This window comes from Martes martes, assembly GCF_963455335.1.
Source record: "Martes martes genome assembly, chromosome: 5".
Classification (NCBI taxonomy): domain Eukaryota; kingdom Metazoa; phylum Chordata; class Mammalia; order Carnivora; family Mustelidae; genus Martes; species Martes martes.
In genome coordinates, this window is record NC_137892.1 from 164,694,605 (window position 1) to 164,716,712 (window position 22,108).

Below are 22,108 nucleotides of genomic sequence, written 5' to 3' on the forward strand. Positions count from 1 at the left end.
ACCTTACTGGTGACCCCAGCTGGGCATGGAACGGCCTGGACGGCCGGGGGCTCGCAGCCGTGGCGAGCTGGGTCCTCGTGCTCACCAGGCCGGCCCCGCCGGGCCTGCTGGGTGGGGATCTGAGTGCAACACAAACCCACGGAGGCCAAGGCCACAGGAATGAGAAGCACACATTCCCAGTGTGTCCCTGAGCCTGGCACTGGGGGGCCGGCCCGCCTTCTCATCCTGCTCCCCGGGCCTCCTGGCTGGCTAGTGCACGGGACACTGTGGTCTAGAGGACCACGTGGGCACCTGCCAGAGGCGAGGCAGAGGCTGGGGCAGCAGGGCCAGTCGCCACCCCCGGAGCGGGGTCACTCCCAGTGAGGGCGACCCCGAGGCCCTGGCCAGTCCCTTTGCGGGAGGGACCCATGCCAGCATCCAGCACTGGTCTTGGCGCTAGTAAGAGGCACCTCCGTCAGGCTGGTGGGAGGAAACCCACGAGTGGCCTCCCCCCTGCTCCATGGCCCCTGGGCCCGGCAGCCCCCATGTGTGGGCACCAGGAGCCCATTCATACGTGGGTGCTCTCAGGTAGGGCAGCAGGGCCCAGGCCGCACACGGGGCAGCTCCGACAAACACGCCCGCACACGGACCTCGCTGGCCGGCCATCCCAGCCGGCCCCACCAGCCGAGCCGCCCACCAAAGCCCAGGCCTCGCCGGTCCCACCACATGTCCTTTGTCCACAGGAGATGGCACGGTCCTCTGTTCTCGGGGAAGGTGGAGCCCACGTGCATGCCCAGCGCCTCCTGCTAAGTGCCCCGGGGAATGTGGGCGCCGCACGCACCGCAGGGGACTCGGGAGGGACACTGGGCCGGAGGAGCCCCGGACGGGCTGCTGAGGGGCTGGGTCTCCCCTTCGCCTCAGGGGCCTGGACCCAGGGCTGACAGCGTTGAAGGCAAAGCCTGAGCACAGAAACACAAGCTCGTGCTCTCTGGCCAGAGAGCGGGGACGACAGGGAGACAGCAAGACCGCGTGGTCACCACACCATACACCACCCATGGGCTGTGCCACACCCCCTGCCAGGCCACCAGACCAGGCGGGCAGGAAGCACATACATCCGCGTCCCGGTGGCCCTCCAGCGCCAGACACTGTTCAGGGAGCCCAGGGGAGAGCCAGAGAGAGAAAATCGAGAGGTGGACACAGACGTGAGCCCCACACACCAGCAACCACGCTCAGCACAAACCGTCCGAGTCCACACGGGAGAGTCTGCTCGGCACAGCAGGTCTGAACCCCCCCGTCAGCACCAGAACCCACTTCAAGTGCCATGCAGGCAGGATGACGGAGGAAGGGGAGAGACGTCCCCAAACGTGAATCGGGGAAGGAAAGGGCGGCCCCATCACCCCAAGGGTGCTGCAGCCCTCGGAGCAAAGGGACGGGGGTCCAGGCCACACCTTGTGGGCTCAGAGCCCAGGGCCTCCAGGCCCTTCTCCCAGGGAAGGGTCGGGAGCATCCATCACCCAGAGCGTGCCCACACGCGCTCAGCACCCAACAGGTGCGCCAGCCTCCCAGCCCCCTGCGCGGGTTCGTGGCATGACCTGCCGCAGACTAGAACCCGGGCTGGGTTGGTTCTTCTTAGACCGGCGGGCGCTTCGGAGCTGTCCGCGCACCCGGCTCACCCTGGGAAGCGCCACGGCCCGGGGCTGTGGCCTCAGGGCGCTCCAGGGAAATGCTCCTCACCCAGCATCACACACGGGGCCTCTGACAACTTGGTGCCATCCCCACCATCCGCCACCCCCTGGACACGGAAGCCCCGGCTGCAGGGCAGCATTCCCGGTGTCGATCCCGGCCCGCAGAGCACAGCTGTCACTGAGAAGTGGGAGCCACGCCTGCGAGCCCCTCACCGCCCGTGGAGACGATGCCCGCCGGGGACAGAGCTCCGATGGGCCGTGCCCCCCGCCAGGGCTCTGCCGGGCCAGTCCAGCAGCTGAGCCGCGTTTCCCGCAGACCACTGTCCCACCGGTCGGCCGCGCGGCCCTGTCCCTGCCCCGGGGAGAGCCTTACGCTCCAACCTCCAGACGGCGCACGGGCCCCTTTCAACAGCGGGCGGACGTGAGCCTCGCCCTGCTCCTCCCGCAGGGAGGGGGTGTCTGGCGTTCGTCCCCTCGTGGGCTGTGCTGAGGCCTGTCTTCAGCTGGAGGCCGTGGGGGCCGTGAGGCCGCGCTTCCCGAGCGACAAGGGCTCTCCTACAGGCAGGGCCTCGGCGAGGGCCGTGACGGTCCCGGTGATGGCACTCCTGGCAGTGGCAGGCAGGCTGCTCTGGGTGACCACACACCAGAGCAGCCGTAGGCGGAGCTTACGGACGTGCTTCTGGAAAACCGGCCACGGTGACACATGGCCTCTGCATAAGCCCAGTGCGCGTAACGTTTGCTTTTCCTTCCAGGGACCCCAGGGAGGAAAGCGAGAGTCGGCAGCCGAGTGTGGGGAGCAGGGCTGTGCTGAGAAGCAGCTCCTCGGAGGCTGTGGACCAGGCCGCGGGAAGGGGGCCCCCGGAGCTGCGCCTGGGGTGGCCATCCTCAGCTCCCGCACCCGCAGGACAGGCCGCAAGGTGCACCCGCAGGACAGGCCGCCAGGCGCACCCGCGGCGCTTTCACTGAACTCAGACAGAACTGGTCCCAGAGCTCCTTGAGGACACAGGTCCCCCCACCCCCAAGTGCCTTGGAAGCCGCGTCGCTCCTGAGTGGGAGAGGAGCCCCCCTCAGACGAAGCCTCGGGCGGGGACCTCAAGCGCTCGTCGGTGCGTCTGGTCCGGCCGATGAAGTCTGTATCTGGAAGTTCCCACTGTAATAGGTTTTTGTTTGCTTCACCTGGTTTCAGAAACAGTGATTTCCATTTTTATGTCTCAAGATGAACCGGGAGGCGGAAACATGGCATTTTTACCTTCTGATGCAAATTCCTCAGGTTTGTGTGTTTCATCAGAAAACTTTCTCGTAAAGAGGTGAACCCCCACTTCTTTTGTGGCTCCTTGTGGGGACAAGCCATCCCTCCGCACACACACCGAGCTGAGCCCTTGCAAGCTGGCCGGCGGTGATGCCGGGTCACCGTGCCTGCAGAGATGTGTCCCTGCACACCTGACCCTGCCCCACGGCTGCTGTCGGATGCCAGGTGGGCAAAGTCTAGTGAGCAGGGGCGTGCCCCCACAGAAGTGACCCCAAAACCCTCATCCACCCAGAATGGAAGAATGGCCTCATTTAGAAAGCCAATCTTCGCAGACATCATGGTGGAGACAAGGCCATAGTGCAGCAGGGGGAACCCACCAGTGACTGGTGAACTTACAGGGAGGCCAGGCGAGGACAGACACTCAGGGACAGGAGGGCCTGTGAGCACCGAGGCAGAGACGGGTGATGGTCTGCAAACCCAGGACCCCCAGGCTTGCCCTCCAGGAGGCCTGCTTGTGTCTTCCAAGGGAGGGCACTGGGGGCCCTGGGAACGCCCTGACCTCAGACTTCTAGCCCGAGAGCCTGCGGTGCCATGTTCTAAGCCCCGGTCCGGGGTGGCTCATTCAGGCAGCGCTGGAAACCGCACCTTTCGTCTCCAGACTCCCAGGTGTCTGTGGCTGCTGTAACTCCCCAACCTCACTGTGGGAGGGGACAGATGCCCAACCCGTCCACTCGAAACCCAGAAGACTGCCACACATGTGCACACTAGGTTCAAACCCACAAGCCCGTTTCTGGTGTGCCCGACCCAGGGGGCCCCTGACGTCACCCAGAACGCCGCCTCCCTGCCCCAGATGCTCCTGGTGGATGACATCAGTTGGGCCCCATGACACCCCATGCCCCATGTGTGACATCACCCAACTCCACACCCCCAGGCTTCGCGCCATCAGGTCACCCAACCCCGCCGCAATGCTCTACATGATGTCACCCAAACTCCATGACCCCAAACTCCACGTGGATGACATCAGGCAGGCCCCAGAACCTCTGCGCGATGACACTGTCCAACCTCTAGCCCGTGTCCCGCCTGATGACATCACCCAGCCCGTCCACATTCCCTGGGATGACGTCACCCACCCTGCCTCCACTCCAGGCTTCATCTTTGGGGCGGGGCTCGCCGGTAGCAGAATCACAGGTGTTGGGGGCTACGGGGTCTGCCAGGCGACCTGAAGGCTAGTGTGACTTTGGGGCACTCTGTGTGAACGGCGCACTCCACCTCCTGCAGCCTGACAGGAACAGTGACCTCTTTGGCTATGAGATTCCCAAGCCACTAGGCTCACAGGACTCTCTCTCGTCAGAAAACTCTGCAAACAGAAGAGCTGGGGTTTATTACATGACTTAGAAAATCCGAGGAGGACAGAAAGGATGGTGGGGGTCACCTAAACCACATGCCCAAACGGCCAGGGTTTCAGTGAGCTCCAGACTGCGACACACGTGAGTCCTGCAGAATCCAGCCAGAGGCTCCTGACCAGGCCACGCCCCTGCGCCTATGGAGGTCAGCACCGCCACGGTCAGCTCGGCCACGGTCAGCTCGGCGACATCTGCACAGTCCCTTCTAACGGCTTCGGCTAGCGCACTGAAACTCCTAGGCCCTAGTTCAGTATAATTCACCAAACAACCGTGACTGGACAGGCACACAGCATCTTTTCCACGTCTGCCAATGGATTCCTTGGGGTAATTTCCCGACAAGGCCCCGTGGGCACATCTCAGTACAGAACTCCACTCCCCTTGGGCACACGTGGCCCCGCCGCTGGGTCCGGACAGCAGCCAGCACGTGCGATCTGCCCACATGCTTCGTTCTCAGCATCCGCCTGTGCCTTCTCCGGTCTCCCCTGCGTGACGGAATCGTTTTTCTATCGAGCTCCATTTGAGTTTCTTTACCACATGAGCTGCCAGTAATTTCCCCAGTCTCCACGATTTTAAAGAAAACTCACCTTGCAATGTATTACAGAGAAGAGAGGGGAAAAAAAATTAATTCTTTCAAGGGAAGAATAAGAAAGAACCAATCACGAGTTGGGACAAGAAGCAGAGTAAGACGACAGTTCACACCCAAGTATCTTACCTCACATAAAAACAGACTGATGCCTCCAGTTAGAACACAAAGAATTTTAAACAGGTTAGCAAAAATCCAGCCAGCTTTGTTTTCAGGAGACACGCTAAAAACACAAGGATACGTTCTTGTTGAAGGTAAGAGGACTGAAAATGCATAACGTGCAAATGCCAGCCTCAAGCAGAAGTTGCTATGGCCAAATTAAGAAAAGCAAAACCGACTGAAAACAAAATGTCTTACTAGAGACAAACAGAATCGCTTCCTAATCAGAAGAGCTTCCATTCACAAGAAAGCATTTCCAGTCTGAGGAGCCCGACAGCAGAGCCCCAGACGCTCGTCTTTAAAACGGGAAAACCAGAAAGGAGAGAGAGAGCGTGGCGGAGGAACAGCCCAGCCCACATCTGGAGGCCCCCTGGCTCCCCCCGGCCACGCTGCACCCGCCCGGGGCATCAGCCCCTGCAAGCGATCCACGGCGCTCCGGGCAGCAGCCGTGCAGCGGCCCGTCGAGCAGGTCCCCGGCAACGGATTTCAAAGGCCAGACTCGCACACGGCATATCCTCAGACTAGGGTACAGAGAACCAGGAGCAGGACACTCCCATCCACTTGGCCACTGGTAAGTACGCGCTTGCATTTAAAACTGGACAGTAATGAAATCAGGGGGTGTGGGTGTGGCTGGAGACAAGGGGTCTGGCTAAAGCAGAGGACAGTGACCCTCGTGGCACTCAGTGCTCGTGAGAAAAGGACGGCTGAGAAGTAACACAGTAAAGCCTCCAACTCGAGGAATGAGGGGCAGCAGGGCGGCAAGGACACAGGGTCGAAGGTAACGGACCGAAGCCAGACCGAAGCCGGCGGCACAGCCAAACAGACAACACACCAAAGAGTGCTAAGTGGTCAAGAAACCTCTGGAGAGACACAGCCCGGAAAAGACCCGAACAGGCTCACATAACCCCTGGGGGGGGGGGGCAGGGGGAGGCTACGGCAGATCACGAAGTCACTCTCAGCAGCTCTACGCCAGGACCGAGAACCGAGGCAAACAGCCGACACCGAGAAAAAGAACCCACGGCACCAAAACCAGCTCAAGGAGAAACATGAATGTGCCAGAACCTCCCCGGAAACCAAACCTTCCCGCCACAGCACCACGCCCGCGAGGCCCTCCGAGCCCCCGTCACCAGGTCACCGCAACCCTGCCCCTTCTCTTCCGGAGTGCAGAGAACCCGGGGGCTCCCCAGCTCCAGGGGAGTGCAAGCCTGACACCAAGACTGGGGACAGAGAGAAGGAAACGCTTACAAACCCTCATCCACGCCTACACAGAGGCGGCAGCCCCAAACCACACGAGGCCCCGCGGGAAAAGGATTCCAGGAGCGCGCGGGGCCTCTCCTGGCAAAGGAACGGTTTCCCTCCAGAAAATCAGAGGAATTCACCATGGCCCATATTAAAGGAAAAAGCCTCACATTCCAACAGACGGAGAAAGCGTCTGCTAGAACTCCACAGCCGCGCAAGGCTCAACTCGCGGCCCGCTGGACAGAAGACCCACCCGCACCCACCAGCTCGGCCAGGGGACCCTCCCGCGGGCGTCCGGGCTGCCTGCCGCCCTCCAACCCCCGCAGTCCCGGCATGTGCCAGTCAGGCCCGCTCCCTTGGAGGGCACCACGCCACCCGGGTGCAGCTCAGACGGGGCCCCGCGGCCACGGGACACCGAGGCCACGTGATGTCCCTCCTGTGTTCATCCTGCTCAAGCTCCACCCTGACGAGACCACCGGCCCCTTCCAGCTTCCCCCTCACCTGTCGTGACCCGGGGGTCTCTTGGCCCCTCCCCCCGCCCCCCGATGCTCGCTCTTGGGCACTTCTGCCAGAAGAGCCTCCCAACGACCCACCACGCACCCCCAGGCGTGCCCAGTTGTGGACTGGCGCGCACCACCGGCAGGCCCCACCCACCGCCTCCCCTGCCCCCGAGGCCTGGGCTGGCCCCACGGGGTCCACGGAGCGCCCCCCTCAGGACAAGTGCCTGTTGGAGACTCGTGAGGCTCCCGACGATCTCCAGCTCCCAGGACAGAAAAGCTTCCCGCCCTTCTGATAACGCCTCCATTAGGTGATCTTGTTCTTTCATCCGGAAGCTCAAATAGTTTTCTCTTCTCCAGACCCCGCATTTCAGAGTCAGAACATACGTGGCCGCGTGTTCCCGCCAGCCCTGCTGGGAGGCGGGCGTGCCCCCCACCGCGCAGGCTTTCCTCTGCCTCCTTCCCTCCTTCCTCCCCTCGCGCTGCCCAGCGCTGCCTCCTCCTGGACCCCACAGACTGCGCGTCCGGGCTCGCGGGCGCGCTCCCCAGGCGTCCCCTTCCCTCCGAGTCCCAGCCTCGCCCTCCGGTGACCCTGCTGCTCCCCGCCCCGCAGGCCGCCCTGGATGCGGCCTGCGTGCGACCGTGAACACAGATGCTTCAGGCTTTAAGATCTCGCACTTCCCCCGCGACAAGAAGACAGAGGGAAGTGTGATTGTAGGTGAGTGGCGGGGACAGTGGGGCGGGGCAGGGAAGCACGGTCTTCCGGTCGGAGTGCGGAGGCAAACGGGGAGCCCTTCGCCTGACAAGCCTCCATTCTGTCTGCGGATCCAGAGCGGTTCTTCTCCCGCCTGGCCCTGAGCCACCCGGCCCGGCCCCACCGTGACGACGGCCGCGGAGCCGCAGGACGCGCCCCCGAGGACGACCCCGCTGCGGTCTGCGCTTCAGAGGAAACGCCGCTTCTCGGAAAGAAACAAGCAGGTGGCTCGCCGTCCGGGGTCCCAACACCGTTTATTCGGCCCCGGCAAGAGGCGCTGTGCGCGCATGGCCCGCGCTAGTGATGGTGCTGTCGGAACTGCAGTCCGCAGTAGCCGCACGTCCCCGTCTTCGTTTCCTTGTCCTGCAAAATTCAGAAGAAAGAGCTCACGTCGCCATGCTCTGCTCCCATCTAAACGCGTCCCGCATCAGACGGGACAGCGTGCACCAAACCTGAGCTCAGGTCTCAACTAGACACAGCTTAAGCCCTCTGAGGTTGCAAGGGGACTGAGGACCGTCACTGTATTGGGGCCCAGGTCTGACTCTGCTCCACCCCGACTTGCTGGCAGCTGCGGGCAGGGGCCCGAACCCTAGCTCCGGCCCCGGAACACGAGGTCATCTCCAAGGACCGCCCCGAGGACCTGTCTTCTCACCTTAGCTCAGCGCCCGTCTTCTCTCCCACCCCAGGAAGGCCGAGGTTTCACCCTGGGCCCAGAATTCAACGGACTGGAGCAGGTGAGGCGCTGCGCAGAGGCCCACCAGCCCCCAGGCCAGGGTCCCGTCCGGGCATGCTCAGGCCACAAGCAAGACGGGGTGCCGGGGTGCTGCTGACGTCCCTCCCCTGCATCCATGCCATGGCAGACCTGAGCCGCAGCCCCCGCTCGCCCCTCTGCTCTAACGTCCCGGTCCTCCCCTCTCCAAGGCCCTGTGGGGGCACAACCTCCAAAATGAGGTTCCAGGAAGATCAAGCCCAGGTGTGGCAGGAAAGTGGACGACTGTGCTGGCAACGCTAGGCACGCCCCCATGGAAAGGGCGCCCATCACGTGGTCCCTACCACGCGGTTGGAGGAAAGGTGAGAGCCAGCGCCGCAAGGACCGCGCGGGACAGGACAGCTTAGACTAGACCCGTAAGGACAGGTGACACGGTACCAGGTTTATGTACACTTTCGGGTGGCCAAGAGCTCCCCCGCCGCCGTCACACGCGATCACACGATTTCCAACTTCACTCACGGGCTGCTCAGCGATCAGATCAATGGCAAAGTTTTCATTTACCTGGAAGAAGACGGAAAGAAAAACTCATGTAGCCAAGTACGAAAGCAGGGTAATTTCACGGAATTAAAGTCTATGTAGAGGACGGCCCCACACTCAGGTCCTGCCGGCACAGGCACATTCGGTACGTTCTCGTATGTTCGCATCTGTGACTGCTGCCGGTCTTCGACACACACGTGACACGCGCGCGTGCACACACGTCACTTCCCATCCGGATACAGTTTCAAACTCACAGAAACGGGGCAGGAACCAGATTACGAACACTCGCCCCTGGTCATACTCAAGGTGCAGACCAGAGCCCTCACGCTGTGCCCCTGGCTTCAACACCAGCTCTGCTCCCGGCCCCGCGTCTCGCTCCACCTGTGACACGCAGAAAGCCACCCAGGGCTGGCGTCCCTGCCAGCAGAGGCCCCTCCGCAGCCACAGGGGACAAGGAAGCTCTGGCGGACTCCCACGGCCGCACCCAAAGGGCAGCCCATTTGGGGAAACACCACATGGGACACTGGAGAGACGACGGGGTTGTAACTACAGGGACAGAAATCCAACAAATGTGCTGAGGTCTGTGATTTCGCAGATTTGAAGACTGAATAAATACCTCGCCGTTAGGGACGGATGTCACTGTAAGAACTGGGATGCGGGGAAAGAATCGATACTCCCACTCCCTCCAGGCTAACCCAGTGTCTTCATGCAAGTGCTCAAATGCGGGGAAGACAGCGTCACCCTCAACCCCGTCCGGAGTCACTGGCCACCGCCCTGGAACCCCACGCGGCACTTCGACGGACGCGCCCTCGGCCCCCACGCAGTGACCTCGCACAGAGACCCCGAGTCTGACCTGATGCAGCCGCCACAGCCAGCCCCGGTTCCACACCCTGAGAACAGAGGCACCGAACCCCACGACGTGCCGCAGCTGGGAGACCCAGCCGCAGGCGACGCCGCAGGAGAGAGAGACCTGGGTCCTCGGACAGGCGACTTCCAAGCAGGTAAAGGGAGCGTCTGTGTGTGTATGGGCGGGGGGGGGAACACCTAAAAGTTAAAAGACACTTAGACATATCAGCAAGTGCACTGCCTAGGGCTTATCTGTGTCCTCAGTCACAAGATTTTATTTTACCATGACACCATCAAGACTCTTTCCCTCCGAATAACTATTTAACTTAGAGATCGCTGTAGTCTGCAGTCCCTTCAGCGCCTCGAGGGGTCCGCACGCACCGGGGAACTCGATTCACCGGGACCGTGTCAGCGGCCTGCGTGCGGAACGGCGGCGCTGGGGGGAGCGGGCTGTGGGCCACGCGCACAGAGAGCAGCGTGGCCGCCTTGGGAAGTCTCCCGGGTGGTAACGGCTGCATCAGACCAGGCTCGCACAACGAGGGACCGCGACACTATCCCCCCACGTCTGTTTCGTTAAACAGAGATTCGCACACCTGGCTGGGCAAGTAACGTGTCTCACAACGAGCTACTGTGGCCAAGGGAACCCAGGCCGGGACACCGACCCAGCTCAGGCCTGACCCACCCTGAGCCAGGCGCGCACAGCCTCCCTGGCCATCGCGCAGGAGACAAAGCTCCCAAGGCCGGGAAGGTAAAGCATCCGAGTGTGTGTGTGTGTTTGTGTGTGTGTGTGTGTGTGTGTGTGTGGAGGGAAAGGTCCCCAACGTGCCCCACAGCCCTGTTACAGAGCCAACTCCCGTGTCTCACCCTAGGGGGCCAGCCCGTGCCATGGGCTGCAGCTTCCCACCCCGGAGAGCCGTGCGAAAGCAGGAGGGACGTCCAGAGGCACATCCCCCCTCCAAAGGAGTGTGCTCCCCAAAGCCGTCCACAGCAACCCATCACGCCCCCACCACGCTCTCGGCCATCTGTAGGGCTTGGTGTCCCACGCTCGGGCTCCCAGCAGCAGCTGGCCTGTGGCTCCTCCAGACCCGGCGTCATCGTCAACCCACCCAGGGCAGAAGACAAGACCACACCTGGGACGTCGCCCGCCTCCGGAAGCTGGAGGGTCATCCGAGCACAGCGCACGATACGGGACGGATGCCGTCAGGGGCGGACCACTACACTTCCTGGCAGACATCCCCGCGGCCACCACGGGGAGTGACACTGCGTGCAGACAGGACGGGAAGCGGAGGCTACACACAGAGTAAGCGCTGCCCAGGCTCGTCCACCAGCCGCGCAGCGAATACCAACCTCGGTACTGTGGGTGCCTGAGGCTGAGCTGCCGTGCCGGTCAGTCCTAGCCGCCGGGGCCCAGCCGGGTGCCCACCCCGTGTCCCCAGGGCCCCACCGACAGGGAGAGGCCCCACCTTAGCGAAGACAGGGAAACGAGGATCAGCCCCCCTTTACAAATAAAGGGGGGCTGGGACCTCTGAACTTTAACGAAACCTGGAAATAAGCCAGAAAGGCACAAGCAGCCTCCGTGAACAGTTTCTCTAAAGCCAGCAGATTCCGCCCAGAGGACACGCGATCCAGCAGTCCCCAGGCCCTCACTCTTGCACGGAAACAGACGGCCTTGCCTGCCATTGACTCAGGTAATGTCCCAAACCCACAGAATGCGGACGTTCTGGAAAAATTTAATTATTACTACAGACTCTGGCTTTGTGAAGTTTCATTTCTACAAACTCAGCAGGAGGTTACGGAGACGTGGGGCGCCATCAGAGCCGAGGGGCCACGCACATCGCGGCCGGGTGGGGAGGCCAGGCCATCCTACAGGCTCCTCTGAGTACAGCGGCCCCACACGCGGCCTCGTCACTCCGCTTACACGCGCACCTGACGGCAGGCTGCGGAGGCCGTGAGGTCCCGCTCCCTCTGCTGCACACAAAGCCGTGCATCACACACACAAAGCCTGTGCTGTAACACAGGACGGCGTCTACCTAAGTGAAAAACGTGTCACGAAGGCCACACTAACAAACCCCCGGGCCCCAGCATGGCCGTCAGACAGACCGCCATCTCCCGCGGGAAGGGCAGCTGCCACCGGAGACTGACACAGGACTGCCCCTGTCACTCAGCCCCAGGGTGACCCAGACCCTCCGTGACGACCATCTCGTTCCCGGGATTCGGTTCAACCACAGGCACACGCAGAGTCCCGGAGCCAACACGCACCCAGCAGCCGACCCCAGGTGACAACTCAGGGCTTGGTCTCGCCGCCCTGACGGAGGCGAGGCCCAGAGGAGCATCCGCGGGCCTTCCAAGGGCACGAAGGCAGAGGAACGTCACAGTGCCCGGGGCTCTTGCCTCAGCCGTCAGCACCGTGGGTTTCAGGCAGACGGTGTGTCCAACGGCCCTATGATTTCCTTTGCATGTAACTAACGTTAACGAATGTGAAACTACCTCTTCATTTACCTCCTGACGGCCAACTGACTGGACACAAAGATACCTGGGCTCCAATTCATTCGCTGGCAGGCCGTTATTTTCGTCTAACTCACGTTCTGGGGAGTGACAGTTCCTATGGACAAGTTACCGCCTTACATCAAACTGAGACCACACCCACGAAAAGCACAACGTAAAACACGGGACCGCACGAGACAGTCTCACGACCGTACGAGGAGGAACGGCCTTGCTGGGTAACCCCCGCGCTGAACGCTGTCAACCCTGCTCGGGGAAACGTGCAGGTCGGAGTAAGAGCCCAGGTGGTAGCAGACTACCAAGATCTGTGACCCTGACATCTGCATTCAACTGGACACACATCGATACACACCTGTGTATAAGTTTTAAACCACGATAAAAACTGAGATTTTCATCCAAATTAATTTTTAACACAAATTTGGAGAAAATGCTCGAAAACACCTCCTAGGCTTTTTGCACAGCAGTGTCCGCAGGTGCCCCGGGGCGATCTGGCCGGTACAGAGGCCGAGGACACGCACGGACGCGTGGGACCGCCAGAGGGCGAGAGGAAGGCACAGACCGCGAGGCTCAGCGCCCGGGCCCCCAGCCTCCGAGCCTTGGGAGCACCGCATCCCGCCGGCTCGTGCAGCCTTCCCAAACCTTCGGACGTGCGTGTCTGTGCACATGTGTGTGCAGACACACGTGCACCTTCGTGTCACCAGGTCCGATGGCAGCACGTGGAGGTGTCAGTGTCCAACAGCGGTCAGCGGGGATGACAGACGCTCAGGGTCTCCCTCCGCTGCCGATCCTGGCGAACACCCAGAAGTTTCCTACAGCGTCTGCACGAGGAGCATGGGCCACCTCAGCGGAGAAGTCACTTTACCAGGCGAGTGGTCCGCTCTGCCAAGGCCCAGGAGAAGCAAGGCCCAACGAGCCAAGGGCCACAAGCCCTCGAGGGACACTCGTTACTCCCGGCCGGGCCCGTAGCCACACCGCACACACCCTGCCCACGAGCTCCTCCCTCTGGCACTCACAGCCCCTGCTGTGCGTCCACAACGTCCAGACCCCTCTGAGGTGGGCAGCCTTCACATCACTCCACCAAACACTGCAGGTCGGGTGGACACCGGTGCCACGGGGACCGCTCCTCAGCTCAGCGGTGGCTGGGACCTTCCAGCTGCTACTGAGGAACCAAGGTGCCCAGCGGGTGAGCCAGAGTCGCAGCCAGACTCACCTGCCCCCTGGGGGGTCAGGAGGAGGTCTGAGATGGGCAGGAAATGTCCAGAGCACCCGGGCAGCGAGGGTCCCCGCTGCCCCCACGGCTGGAGAGGGCGATCCCGCCTGGGCAGAGCCACCCCGTCATCACTGCAGAAAGTGGAGGGCACGGGGAGCTGTACTCAACGGACTCGGCCTCCCAGTGCTCTGGGCTCTCTGCCTCATTGCGCATCTTTAATACCCATGAATGACGCCAGCCCCGTCACAGTAATCCAGCAGCAACAGAATAGGGCACGCGCTCGCTGATGGCCTCCCGGGGCGGGGGCTCCCTAGCGGCTCGTCCCCTTTGACCCAGCGCCCTCAGCCGAGGTCAGTGACGGGGGCAGGGAGTGCTTGGGTGGCTGCACAGATCCAGACGCGATCAGACAGAGCAGCCTGGAGCCACACTTGAGACCAGAGAAGTCCTCCGAGCTGCAAGGTGACGGAGACGGCACTGCTGCTGTTCTCACTGTTGTCACCGTCACCGCCATTCTGCACGCGGTCGCCTGTCCACATGAGCTCTTCTGCTAGAAACAGGAAACGTGTGCCTTTCGTCTAATGTATTTGGCCACAAAGTCAATGAAACGCTTTCTGTAGCTTCAGACAAGCATCTGCTCAGTTCCAGCTCCCTGCATCGCAGAGGTGGCCCAGGACCACAGCAGGCCTGGCTTCTGCCCCCTCCTCGAGGAGTGGGAGCTGCGTGGCCGGCTCTTCAGCACGTGAGTGTCTCATCTTAGGAAGACCCCGTCACAGGCCCGCACGGATTCCTTTGCAGACACACCACAAACTGCACCAGGTGCCTCTGGCCAGGAGTAGCCAAGAGCCACACACAGATACTTTCCGTTTCTCTCCGCAAAGGCCAGCTCAGCTATCCAGCTTTCTGCGCTCCTTGTTGGTCAGATTAAGCTCAGACTCGGTGGGTTTCTTAAAATACAACTAACCAAAACCAGAGAACGAGCAAGATCCGTGGTTGTCGGAGGCTGGGGAGGAAGAAGGAGCATGTGGAACGTGAGACGTTCTTAGGGCGGATGCACCGCTCTCCGGTGCTGTAAAACGGCCACGGGACACGCGTCTGTCACAACGCAGACCGTACACCCCCGACAGTGAACCCCGACACAAAGCACGGGCTTGAGCTCACGTATCGACACCATCCAGTGTTCAAAGTATCAGCCGTAGCGACCGCAGCACCCGGACAGAAGGCACTACTTGCAAAAGGCCGCCTGGCAGGAGGTGGGAACCCTCTGCGCTTCATGTCCCAGTTTCCAGTACACGTAAAACTCTTCTAAAACAATGTCTTTGGGAAACGCTAACAATCTTAAATACCACTAAATGCCAAATGTTTGTCGCCAGCACGAAAGCCAGAGCAGCACTCCGCATCCACAAACACGCGCGTCTGTACAACTGGAAAAGCGCTCCCCGACACACGTGATGTCAAACGGCCAAAGGCCACAGACAGGACAGGGGCTCCGGCCCTGGGTGAGGGGACACTTTCAGCTCTGCCTCCTCTGTTCACGCTCCACTGGCTTTGCGAATTCTGGTTTTGTTTGGTTGATTTTGGTCTTTAGGGGCTCCAGCTGCCCCCCGCTGAGGCGATCAGAAACCAGAGGCCACAGAGTCTCTAGCAGAGAGGAGCTTGGGACCCAGGTGCTTGCTAATGCACCCGAACTGCTGAGCTGGGGAGCCGGGGCCGGACCGCACGAGCCACCCGAGGCGTCAGGACGCACTGCTCCGCCCGAGGCACTGAACTCTGTCTCCACCACCCTGTCCCCCGCAAGGCAGAAAAGAAGCAGAAAAAGAGAATTTAAGAACAGACCGTGTAACTGAGATCAGAGGGGCGGGAAACACAACTCACAGACAGCCGAGAAAGAAGGCGGCGGCTGACTGCGCGAAGGAGAGGCGTGAGGTGACGAAAGGCGCAGAGGACAAAAGGACTTGGAGGGGGAAGACCGCCCAAACCACGGCACGCGGACTGGGGGTCCCGCAGTGCAGGTAAGAAAGGAATTAGGAAGAGCTCAGGTTCCTGTAGACGCCACGGTCAGCATCCTCTCCCCTGCAGTCACCGTACGGGACCCGTCACAGTCACTCGGGGCAGGACGGTCCTCCTGCCCGCTTCAGCTCGGGAGTGTCCGTCCCGGTAAGAACAAGGCTCCTCTGTCCAGCAGGAAGTATGACCAGCAAACCCCAACACGGGGACCGAAAGAGTCATCTTTAAAAGTTGACGACGTGACTTCCTTTAACCTGAGGGTCTCGAGAGTATAAGGCAGAGAAACGAAAGGGAGGAAAAGGCCACCGTCGTTCACACATACACCCAGACTGCGCTTACACGGGGCCGCCACCTACTCCGGAGGGAGACAGAACAAGACAAATGCACAGCGCGGGCACTTCAAAGAAGCGCAGACTTCCAGAGCCGCCGGGGCCTCGCTCTGCGGACTTCAGTCTCTCCGTTAACTCTCACCTCTCGCGGCTCTGTGAAGGCTTCCCGGAGACGCACCTCTGTCCCTCACCTCCCTGTCCCTCACCTCCGCTTACCTCTTTCTGGCGACCCACGAACCGGACCTTCCTGTAGTCCTTATCGTCATAGACCTGGGGAGAGACCATACGTGATTTTTACGGCCTAATTCTGAAAGCCGCTGAAGGTCAGCAGTCAGCATTACGGAGAAGTGTGTGTTCTGAAGGTCTGGCCATTTGTCGTCCGGGACAGGAGGGACCGAGGGCGGCTGCGCGGGCGGGGGCGCACCTCGACGAGGACCGCAGGACAGAAGAGGCGACGACGCCGGAGGACGGCGAGGCGGACCTGAAGGAGCAGACAGACGCGGGCGCGGGAGGGGCCCCCGTTTCCTTCCCAGCCGGCCGGCGGCGCAGGAAAGCGTCCCCCGGCGGCAGCGCGGTGACAGGGGCCCCTGAGTCGCCTCCCGGCCGTGGCTGCGCTCCGGCGGCGGCGGCCCCTACGCAGCGCGGCACAGACGCGAGCCGGGCGGCGGCTCGCCCAGGACCCCCGCGCCCTCAGCGCCCCGCGCGTCAGAGCGCGAGGCCCACACAGTCCCTGGGCCCGCGGGACCCCGCGCGCGGCCGCCGCTCCTCCGGGACCCGGGCGCTCCGGCCAGCGCGTCCCCCAGCCGCGGGCACCGCGGGCACGGCGAGCCGAGACGGAGGGCGGCCTCCACGCCGCAGCGCTTACCTGGCCGGTGTGCGTAACCTTCTCCCCGGTCGGCGACGTGCGCACCCCGAAGCACCGGGCGCCCCGGGGCAGGCTCAGCGCCGCCGGGCCGCTCCGGCCCAGCAGCCGGCAGAAGGTCACTGCCGCCGCCATCTTGTGGGCTGACCCTTGACCCGGCGCACCGACACGCTGACGCATGCGCACGGGGTCGCAGGCGCCGGCGGCCCGACTCGGCGCGCTTCGGGGTGTGGCGCACGCGCGCTGCGCTCCGGCGGGAGCATCCGGGCAGGGGCGGCGGCCGGGCCGGGAAAAGGCGGGAAAGTGCTCGCTGCTGGAGCGTCGGCGGAGCCGGGGGGTTCCCGCCGGGGTGGGCCGGGAGGACGGAAGGTGCAGGCGCGCGGCTCACGCTGGCCGGTCACTGACCGCGGGGGCGTCCGTCGCCGGGGCTGCAGGGAGCGGCCGGCGAGCTCGACGCCGTCCCGCGGGCCCGTCAGCCCGGCGGCCCCCGCCCCTCGGCGCACCCGGGCGGCCTGCGGCTCGCAGCCCCCGGCTCCCTCCCCGAGAGACCGGCGCCCTTAGACACCGGCCGGGGGGCGGGGGCTTCCCGTGCGTCCCGGAGCTCTGCTTCCGCCCCCCGGCGCGTGCTCCGAGCCCGTCGGCGCCGGGGGCGGGAGGCCGTCCCGGGAGTCGCCGGCGACTCCGCCTCTGCGCCCGGCACCGAGGGCGTGGCCACGTGATCCCCGGCGCCATCTTTCTTCCTGGCGCACACTCCGGGCGGCGGCGTCCGCGCCCCATTGCGCAGGCGCTTGCGAGGCGCGCGGCCAGTCGTCGCGGTCCCGTTCTCAGGTGAGGGTCGCCGGGAGTCGCGAGGGGCCGGGGCCGGGGCGGTGGCTGCTGCGGGGACTCGGGGGTCCCTGCGTGGGCCACAGCCGCACGCCCTCCGCTCCCCGGACGCCGCGGCCGAGAAGGGCCGCCTGGTGTCCCCCGCGGGCGGGCATGTCCTGGGCCCTCGCGGACCGCCGGCGGCCGGGGGGGGCGGGGCGGGGCCGCGGGGGGGGGTCAGAGGTCGCGGGTGCAGCGGGGGGGCGGGGCGGGGGCGCCGCCGCGGGTCCTGCGCGAGGCCCCGCAGGACCGCGTTCTGCTCCCGCTCAGGTCCGGCCGCGCCATGGCGTCCGCGCTGGCGGCGAAGATGCTGGCGTCCGCCCTGGGCCCCCTGCTCCGGCCGCGGCCTCCCCCGGCCGTGGCCCGCGCGCTCTCCACGCTCCTGCCCGGACGCCCTGGCGCCGCGGGGCCCGCGGGGCTGCCCGGACGCCTGCTGCCCGGCCTGGGGCCGCCCGGCCTGCAGCCCGCGCTGGGGTTCAAGACCAAGGGCGTCATCAAGGAGCGGTGCCGGGACTGCTACCGGGTGAAGAGGCGCGGCCGCTGGTTCATCTACTGCCGAGCGAACCCGAAGCACAAGCAGAGGCAGATGTAGCCGCCGGCGTCACGAGCACCGCCGCGTCCCCTCCCCGGGTGGGGGGCACCACCTGTGGACGGACAATAAAGCGTAAACCTCGCGTGGTCTGTGTCCACCCTCGCGTCCTCCTGACTCTGCGCCTCCTGTCGCAGCCCAGTCCCGCCCCTTGGTCCCGCAGGGCCCCGGGTGGGGGTGCGTCGTTTTCCTCCTTTGCAGACCCTGTGCTGGGCTGGAGGGCGGACGCAAGACCAGGGAGAGCGGGTCTGCCCCGACCCCCACCCCAGCTCCCAGTGCAGCCCGGTTAGGAAGAGCCGGGTCCCTGGGGGCGGAGGGTCCCACGAGGCCCAGCTCAGCCCGGTGTGCGCGCGGCCGGCCCCCGCTCTCGGCAGTGCACGGTCCTGTCTTGAGGACCGGTGGGACACCCTGGAAAGCTGCTTGTAAGTCAAGGCCGACTCGAGTTTCCGTACGCAGACGGATTCCAGGTTTCATCTGAGCGTGTTTGCCGTCCGTGGTAAGACAAACGCGCGTGTGTGTGTGCATGGTGTGTGCGTGCACGGAGCCATACAGCTCTGCTACCCTCTGCAGGCGTGTGACCTGGAACCAGTGGCGCAGGTGTGCGGCGTCCCTTGTCTCAGGTCTGGTAGCCTCCCCACACGGTCTGAGCTCCGCGCTGCGGCCTCCAGTGGCCTTCCTGTCCGGGCAGCGGCTGGAGCGGGTTCCACTGGGTGGGAGGTGGTACAGGGTGGTAAGTGTCGGTGAGCAGCGTGTGCAGAGACCAGTGAAGGCGTTCCCCAGCCGTGCTGTCCCTGGGAGGTGGGTGCAGGCTGGGTCCTGTAGGACCCGGGAGGGTGAGATGCAGGGGTGTGCCAGCGAGGGGCCCTGGCAGGCTGGGGGCCGAGCAGCGTCATGCACGTGGAAAGCTGGATGACCCCACAGCACACAGGCATCTCTGAGCCGTGCTCCGGTGCTGCGCCTGTACTCCTGGCCTCGGGAGCCCTGACTGGTACCCAGGTCCCCAACACAGGGCCCAAGAGGCAGCTCGGAAGGAGAAGGGAAAGAAGGAAACGCCGTTCCCTGCAGCGTGTTATCCTGCGGGAGGGAGGTCTGCTGGTTCTGCAGCAGTGGTGATAACCTTCTTTCCTCCTCATCAAGTGCTTCAGGGACCCTTGTCTGGATTAGGTGCAGCTGGGCCTCGCAGGGACTAACATTTGTAGCGTAACAGGTTTCATTTGAATTAAGCTGTGTTGAGTGCAGGTGCTCGCACGGTGATGGTTGTGTGTCTGATATCAGCACACACCTGCGGGATGGGGCTGTGACATGGGTGGTTTCTCCTGCTCACTACTGCTGGCCCTCGGGACAGACTTTCTCTGTGCCTGGCTGTCCAGGGTGCTGTAGGGTGCCACATCCTTGGCTCCCTCCCCAGGGGTGCCAGGAACACCCTCATCCTGGGCATGACGACCAGATCTCCAGACATGACCAAGGGCTCCCGGGGCACGCTCCCCGACAGAAGCTGACACTTCCCACCCGTGCACAGGGTTCATCGAGAACTAAAGCCCTGGGCTGGGGACCCTGTTTCTGTCCTGCTTCGCTCTCAGTCTGCTACGAGGGCTAGTCCGCAGTAGGCACTCAGCAAATACATGTGGACTCACATGGTAACGACATGACGAGGCCCTACGAGCAGACCCCTTCCGTCCTCTCTGCTTGGCTGCAGCAGGCTGCTTCTGTCCCTCGAAGGCCACAACTTTGTTCTGAAGAGTTGGCCAACAGGTCCTGTCCATGGGAATGCAGCCCTGTCCTGCGTGGGGGAGAAGTTTGATACTGCACTGGTTCAAGACACGCACACAAATACACACGCCACACACACCTTACTTTTCAGTTGTTTTCTCCTCAACAGGTAAGTGTGAGGTCTTTACTTGCCCTGTGACTATCTGGCTCTGCAAATATGTGGTGGGGTCGTGTATACAGGGAAGTGACCCTTGAGGTATCCGAGGACAGGCAGTAACCAATGTACGGAAGCCGGGAGAGCCCAAATCCACAGGAACCTGTGATCGTAATTGACGAGCTGGGATTCTAAGAGGGCGTTGATGGGTTTTTAAAGCCTTCATCCCTCCTGGGGTTATTAGTCTGTCTTCGATCTCAGGGGACTGCCTGGGTGCTGACCAAACCATCCTTACGGCTCAGTTGCTTTCCAGTGTCCGGATGAGCCCGTGTATACAGCCGGATGCTGCACTGTAACACAGACCTCGTTGCGGTCAGGAGGCAGCAGGCACATTCGTCCCCCTGTGCTCGACCACGTATGTGTTGTCTGTGCCTTCCACTAGCTGAGCAGTTGCTTAAATACTATATGGCCTGAAAATCCTTACAACTAGAGTTACATTTGCAGAAAAAGTGTGCCAGCTCCTTGTTTGGGTCATTACAGTAGTTCCCATCTCGCCTTGGGATTTGACTTCACAATGACCCCAACCTGCCAAAAAGGTTTCATGGATTTTCTATTTTCCACACAGTGAGAAGGAGCTTTGTAAATGCTACCCATGAACAGACAGAAATTGAAATAAAAGATGCTATTTGTAATAGCACCAAAACCAGGAATGTTTAGATACAATCTAACAAAATTTATATACATTCCATACACTTAAAATTATGTAACACTGTTGAAAAAATTTTAAGATCTACAGATTAAGCTATATCATGTTTTATGGGTTAGAATACTTGATATGGTCAAGTCTTTCCAAACTGATCTATAGACTCAATGTAATCCCAATAAAAATCCCAGCAATATTGTACAAATGCCATGATTATTCAAAATTTTGTATGGAGAGGCTAAGTATGCAAATGAGCCAAAATTTTTAAAATACAGAGAAATTTGAAGGAAGCCTCCTCCCTGATATCAGATCTTACAATGAAGCCACAGTAGCCAAGACACTAGTCCCCATGCAGCAAAGCACACAAGGGAAGAGCGTGGAGGGGTCGGAGACGGACAGGTACCTCTCTGCTCAGGTGATTTTCAAAACAGGATTAAGGGCAATTCAGTGAAGAAAGGGCAGACTTTTGTACATCGAGTGCTTGAAAATTGAATTTCCATATACAGAAAATAACTCTCAACATATACCAATATTAAAAATAGGGGCGCCTGGGTGGCTCAGTGGGGTAAGCCTCTGCCTTCGGCTCAGGTCATGATCTCAGGGTCCTGGGATCGAGCCCCGCATCGGGCTCTCTGCTCAGCGGGGAACCTGCTTCCTCCTCTCTCTCTGCCTGCCTCTCTGCCTGCTTGTGATCTCTGTCTGTCAAATAAATAAATAAAATGTCTATAAAAAAATAAATCATAGAGCTAAATGTGAAACCTAATACTATGAAATCTTCTCAAGAAAGTGTAGAAAATACACGTGACTTTGGGATCTGCAGATTTATTAGCTATAACAGCAAAAACATGAAAGAGAACCATCATAAATTGGATTGCACCAAAGTTATATCCTCAAGATACTTTCATCAAAGTTCACATCTCTTCAAAAGATACTGTTAAGTAAATGAAAACAAGCCAAAAACTGGAGAAGATACTTGCAGAACACCTTTCTGATAAAAAAAAAAAAAAAGTGGATCTGGATTATATGACAAGATCTCAGAACTCAGCGATGGGAAGACCACGAACCCCGTTGAAAGTGGCAAAAGACGTTTCACAAAGGAACACACACTGATGGAACATAAGCAGATAAAAATGTTTAATGCTGGACTTCAGTGAAAAGCACATTAACATCACGACAAAATTACATACTTAACAGAATGGTTGCAGGATGGAAAGCACAAGATGCTGCAGCCAAGGTCACTCTTGCTGGAGCGGCGCGGCCAATCCAGTTAAGTGACTCGTTTACGGGCGGCCCCGCCTTGAGTACTTGTCCAAGAACAGTGAAAACTGATGTTCGCAGTGAAACCTTTATGTGAACGTTTATGGTGGTTTTACTTACAACCAAAACAAACAAAACCACCAACTGGGAACAGCCCACGTGCCCTTCGACTGGGGAACGGGTCCAGCAGGTGTACGCTCCCACGGTGCAGTGCTCAGCAGCGGATGGCGGTGAAGTGACCCAAACGCAAACACAGTTGAACCCCAGATCCACCGCTCCGACTG

General features: G+C 61.3%; 2 protein-coding genes across 2 annotated transcripts; one reads left to right on the forward strand and one right to left on the reverse strand.

Moving 5' to 3' along the window:
* Positions 1-7,452: 7,452 nt before the first annotated feature.
* NDUFS6 (NADH:ubiquinone oxidoreductase subunit S6) lies at positions 7,453-16,727 on the reverse strand (the record flags this gene model as incomplete). The annotated part of the gene is made up of 4 exons (XM_080803341.1): positions 7,453-7,911; positions 8,696-8,818; positions 15,902-15,955; positions 16,551-16,727. 4 exons carry the CDS (start codon positions 16,725-16,727, stop codon positions 7,846-7,848), a joined length of 420 nt encoding a protein of 139 aa, XP_080659467.1. The 3' UTR covers positions 7,453-7,845.
* MRPL36 (mitochondrial ribosomal protein L36) lies at positions 16,726-18,085 on the forward strand (the record flags this gene model as incomplete). The annotated part of the gene is made up of 2 exons (XM_080803340.1): positions 16,726-17,375; positions 17,682-18,085. The coding sequence occupies 2 exons, from the start codon at positions 16,726-16,728 to the stop codon at positions 18,001-18,003; spliced, it is 972 nt and encodes a 323-aa protein (XP_080659466.1). The 3' UTR covers positions 18,004-18,085.
* Between the last annotated feature and the right edge of the window lie 4,023 nt (positions 18,086-22,108).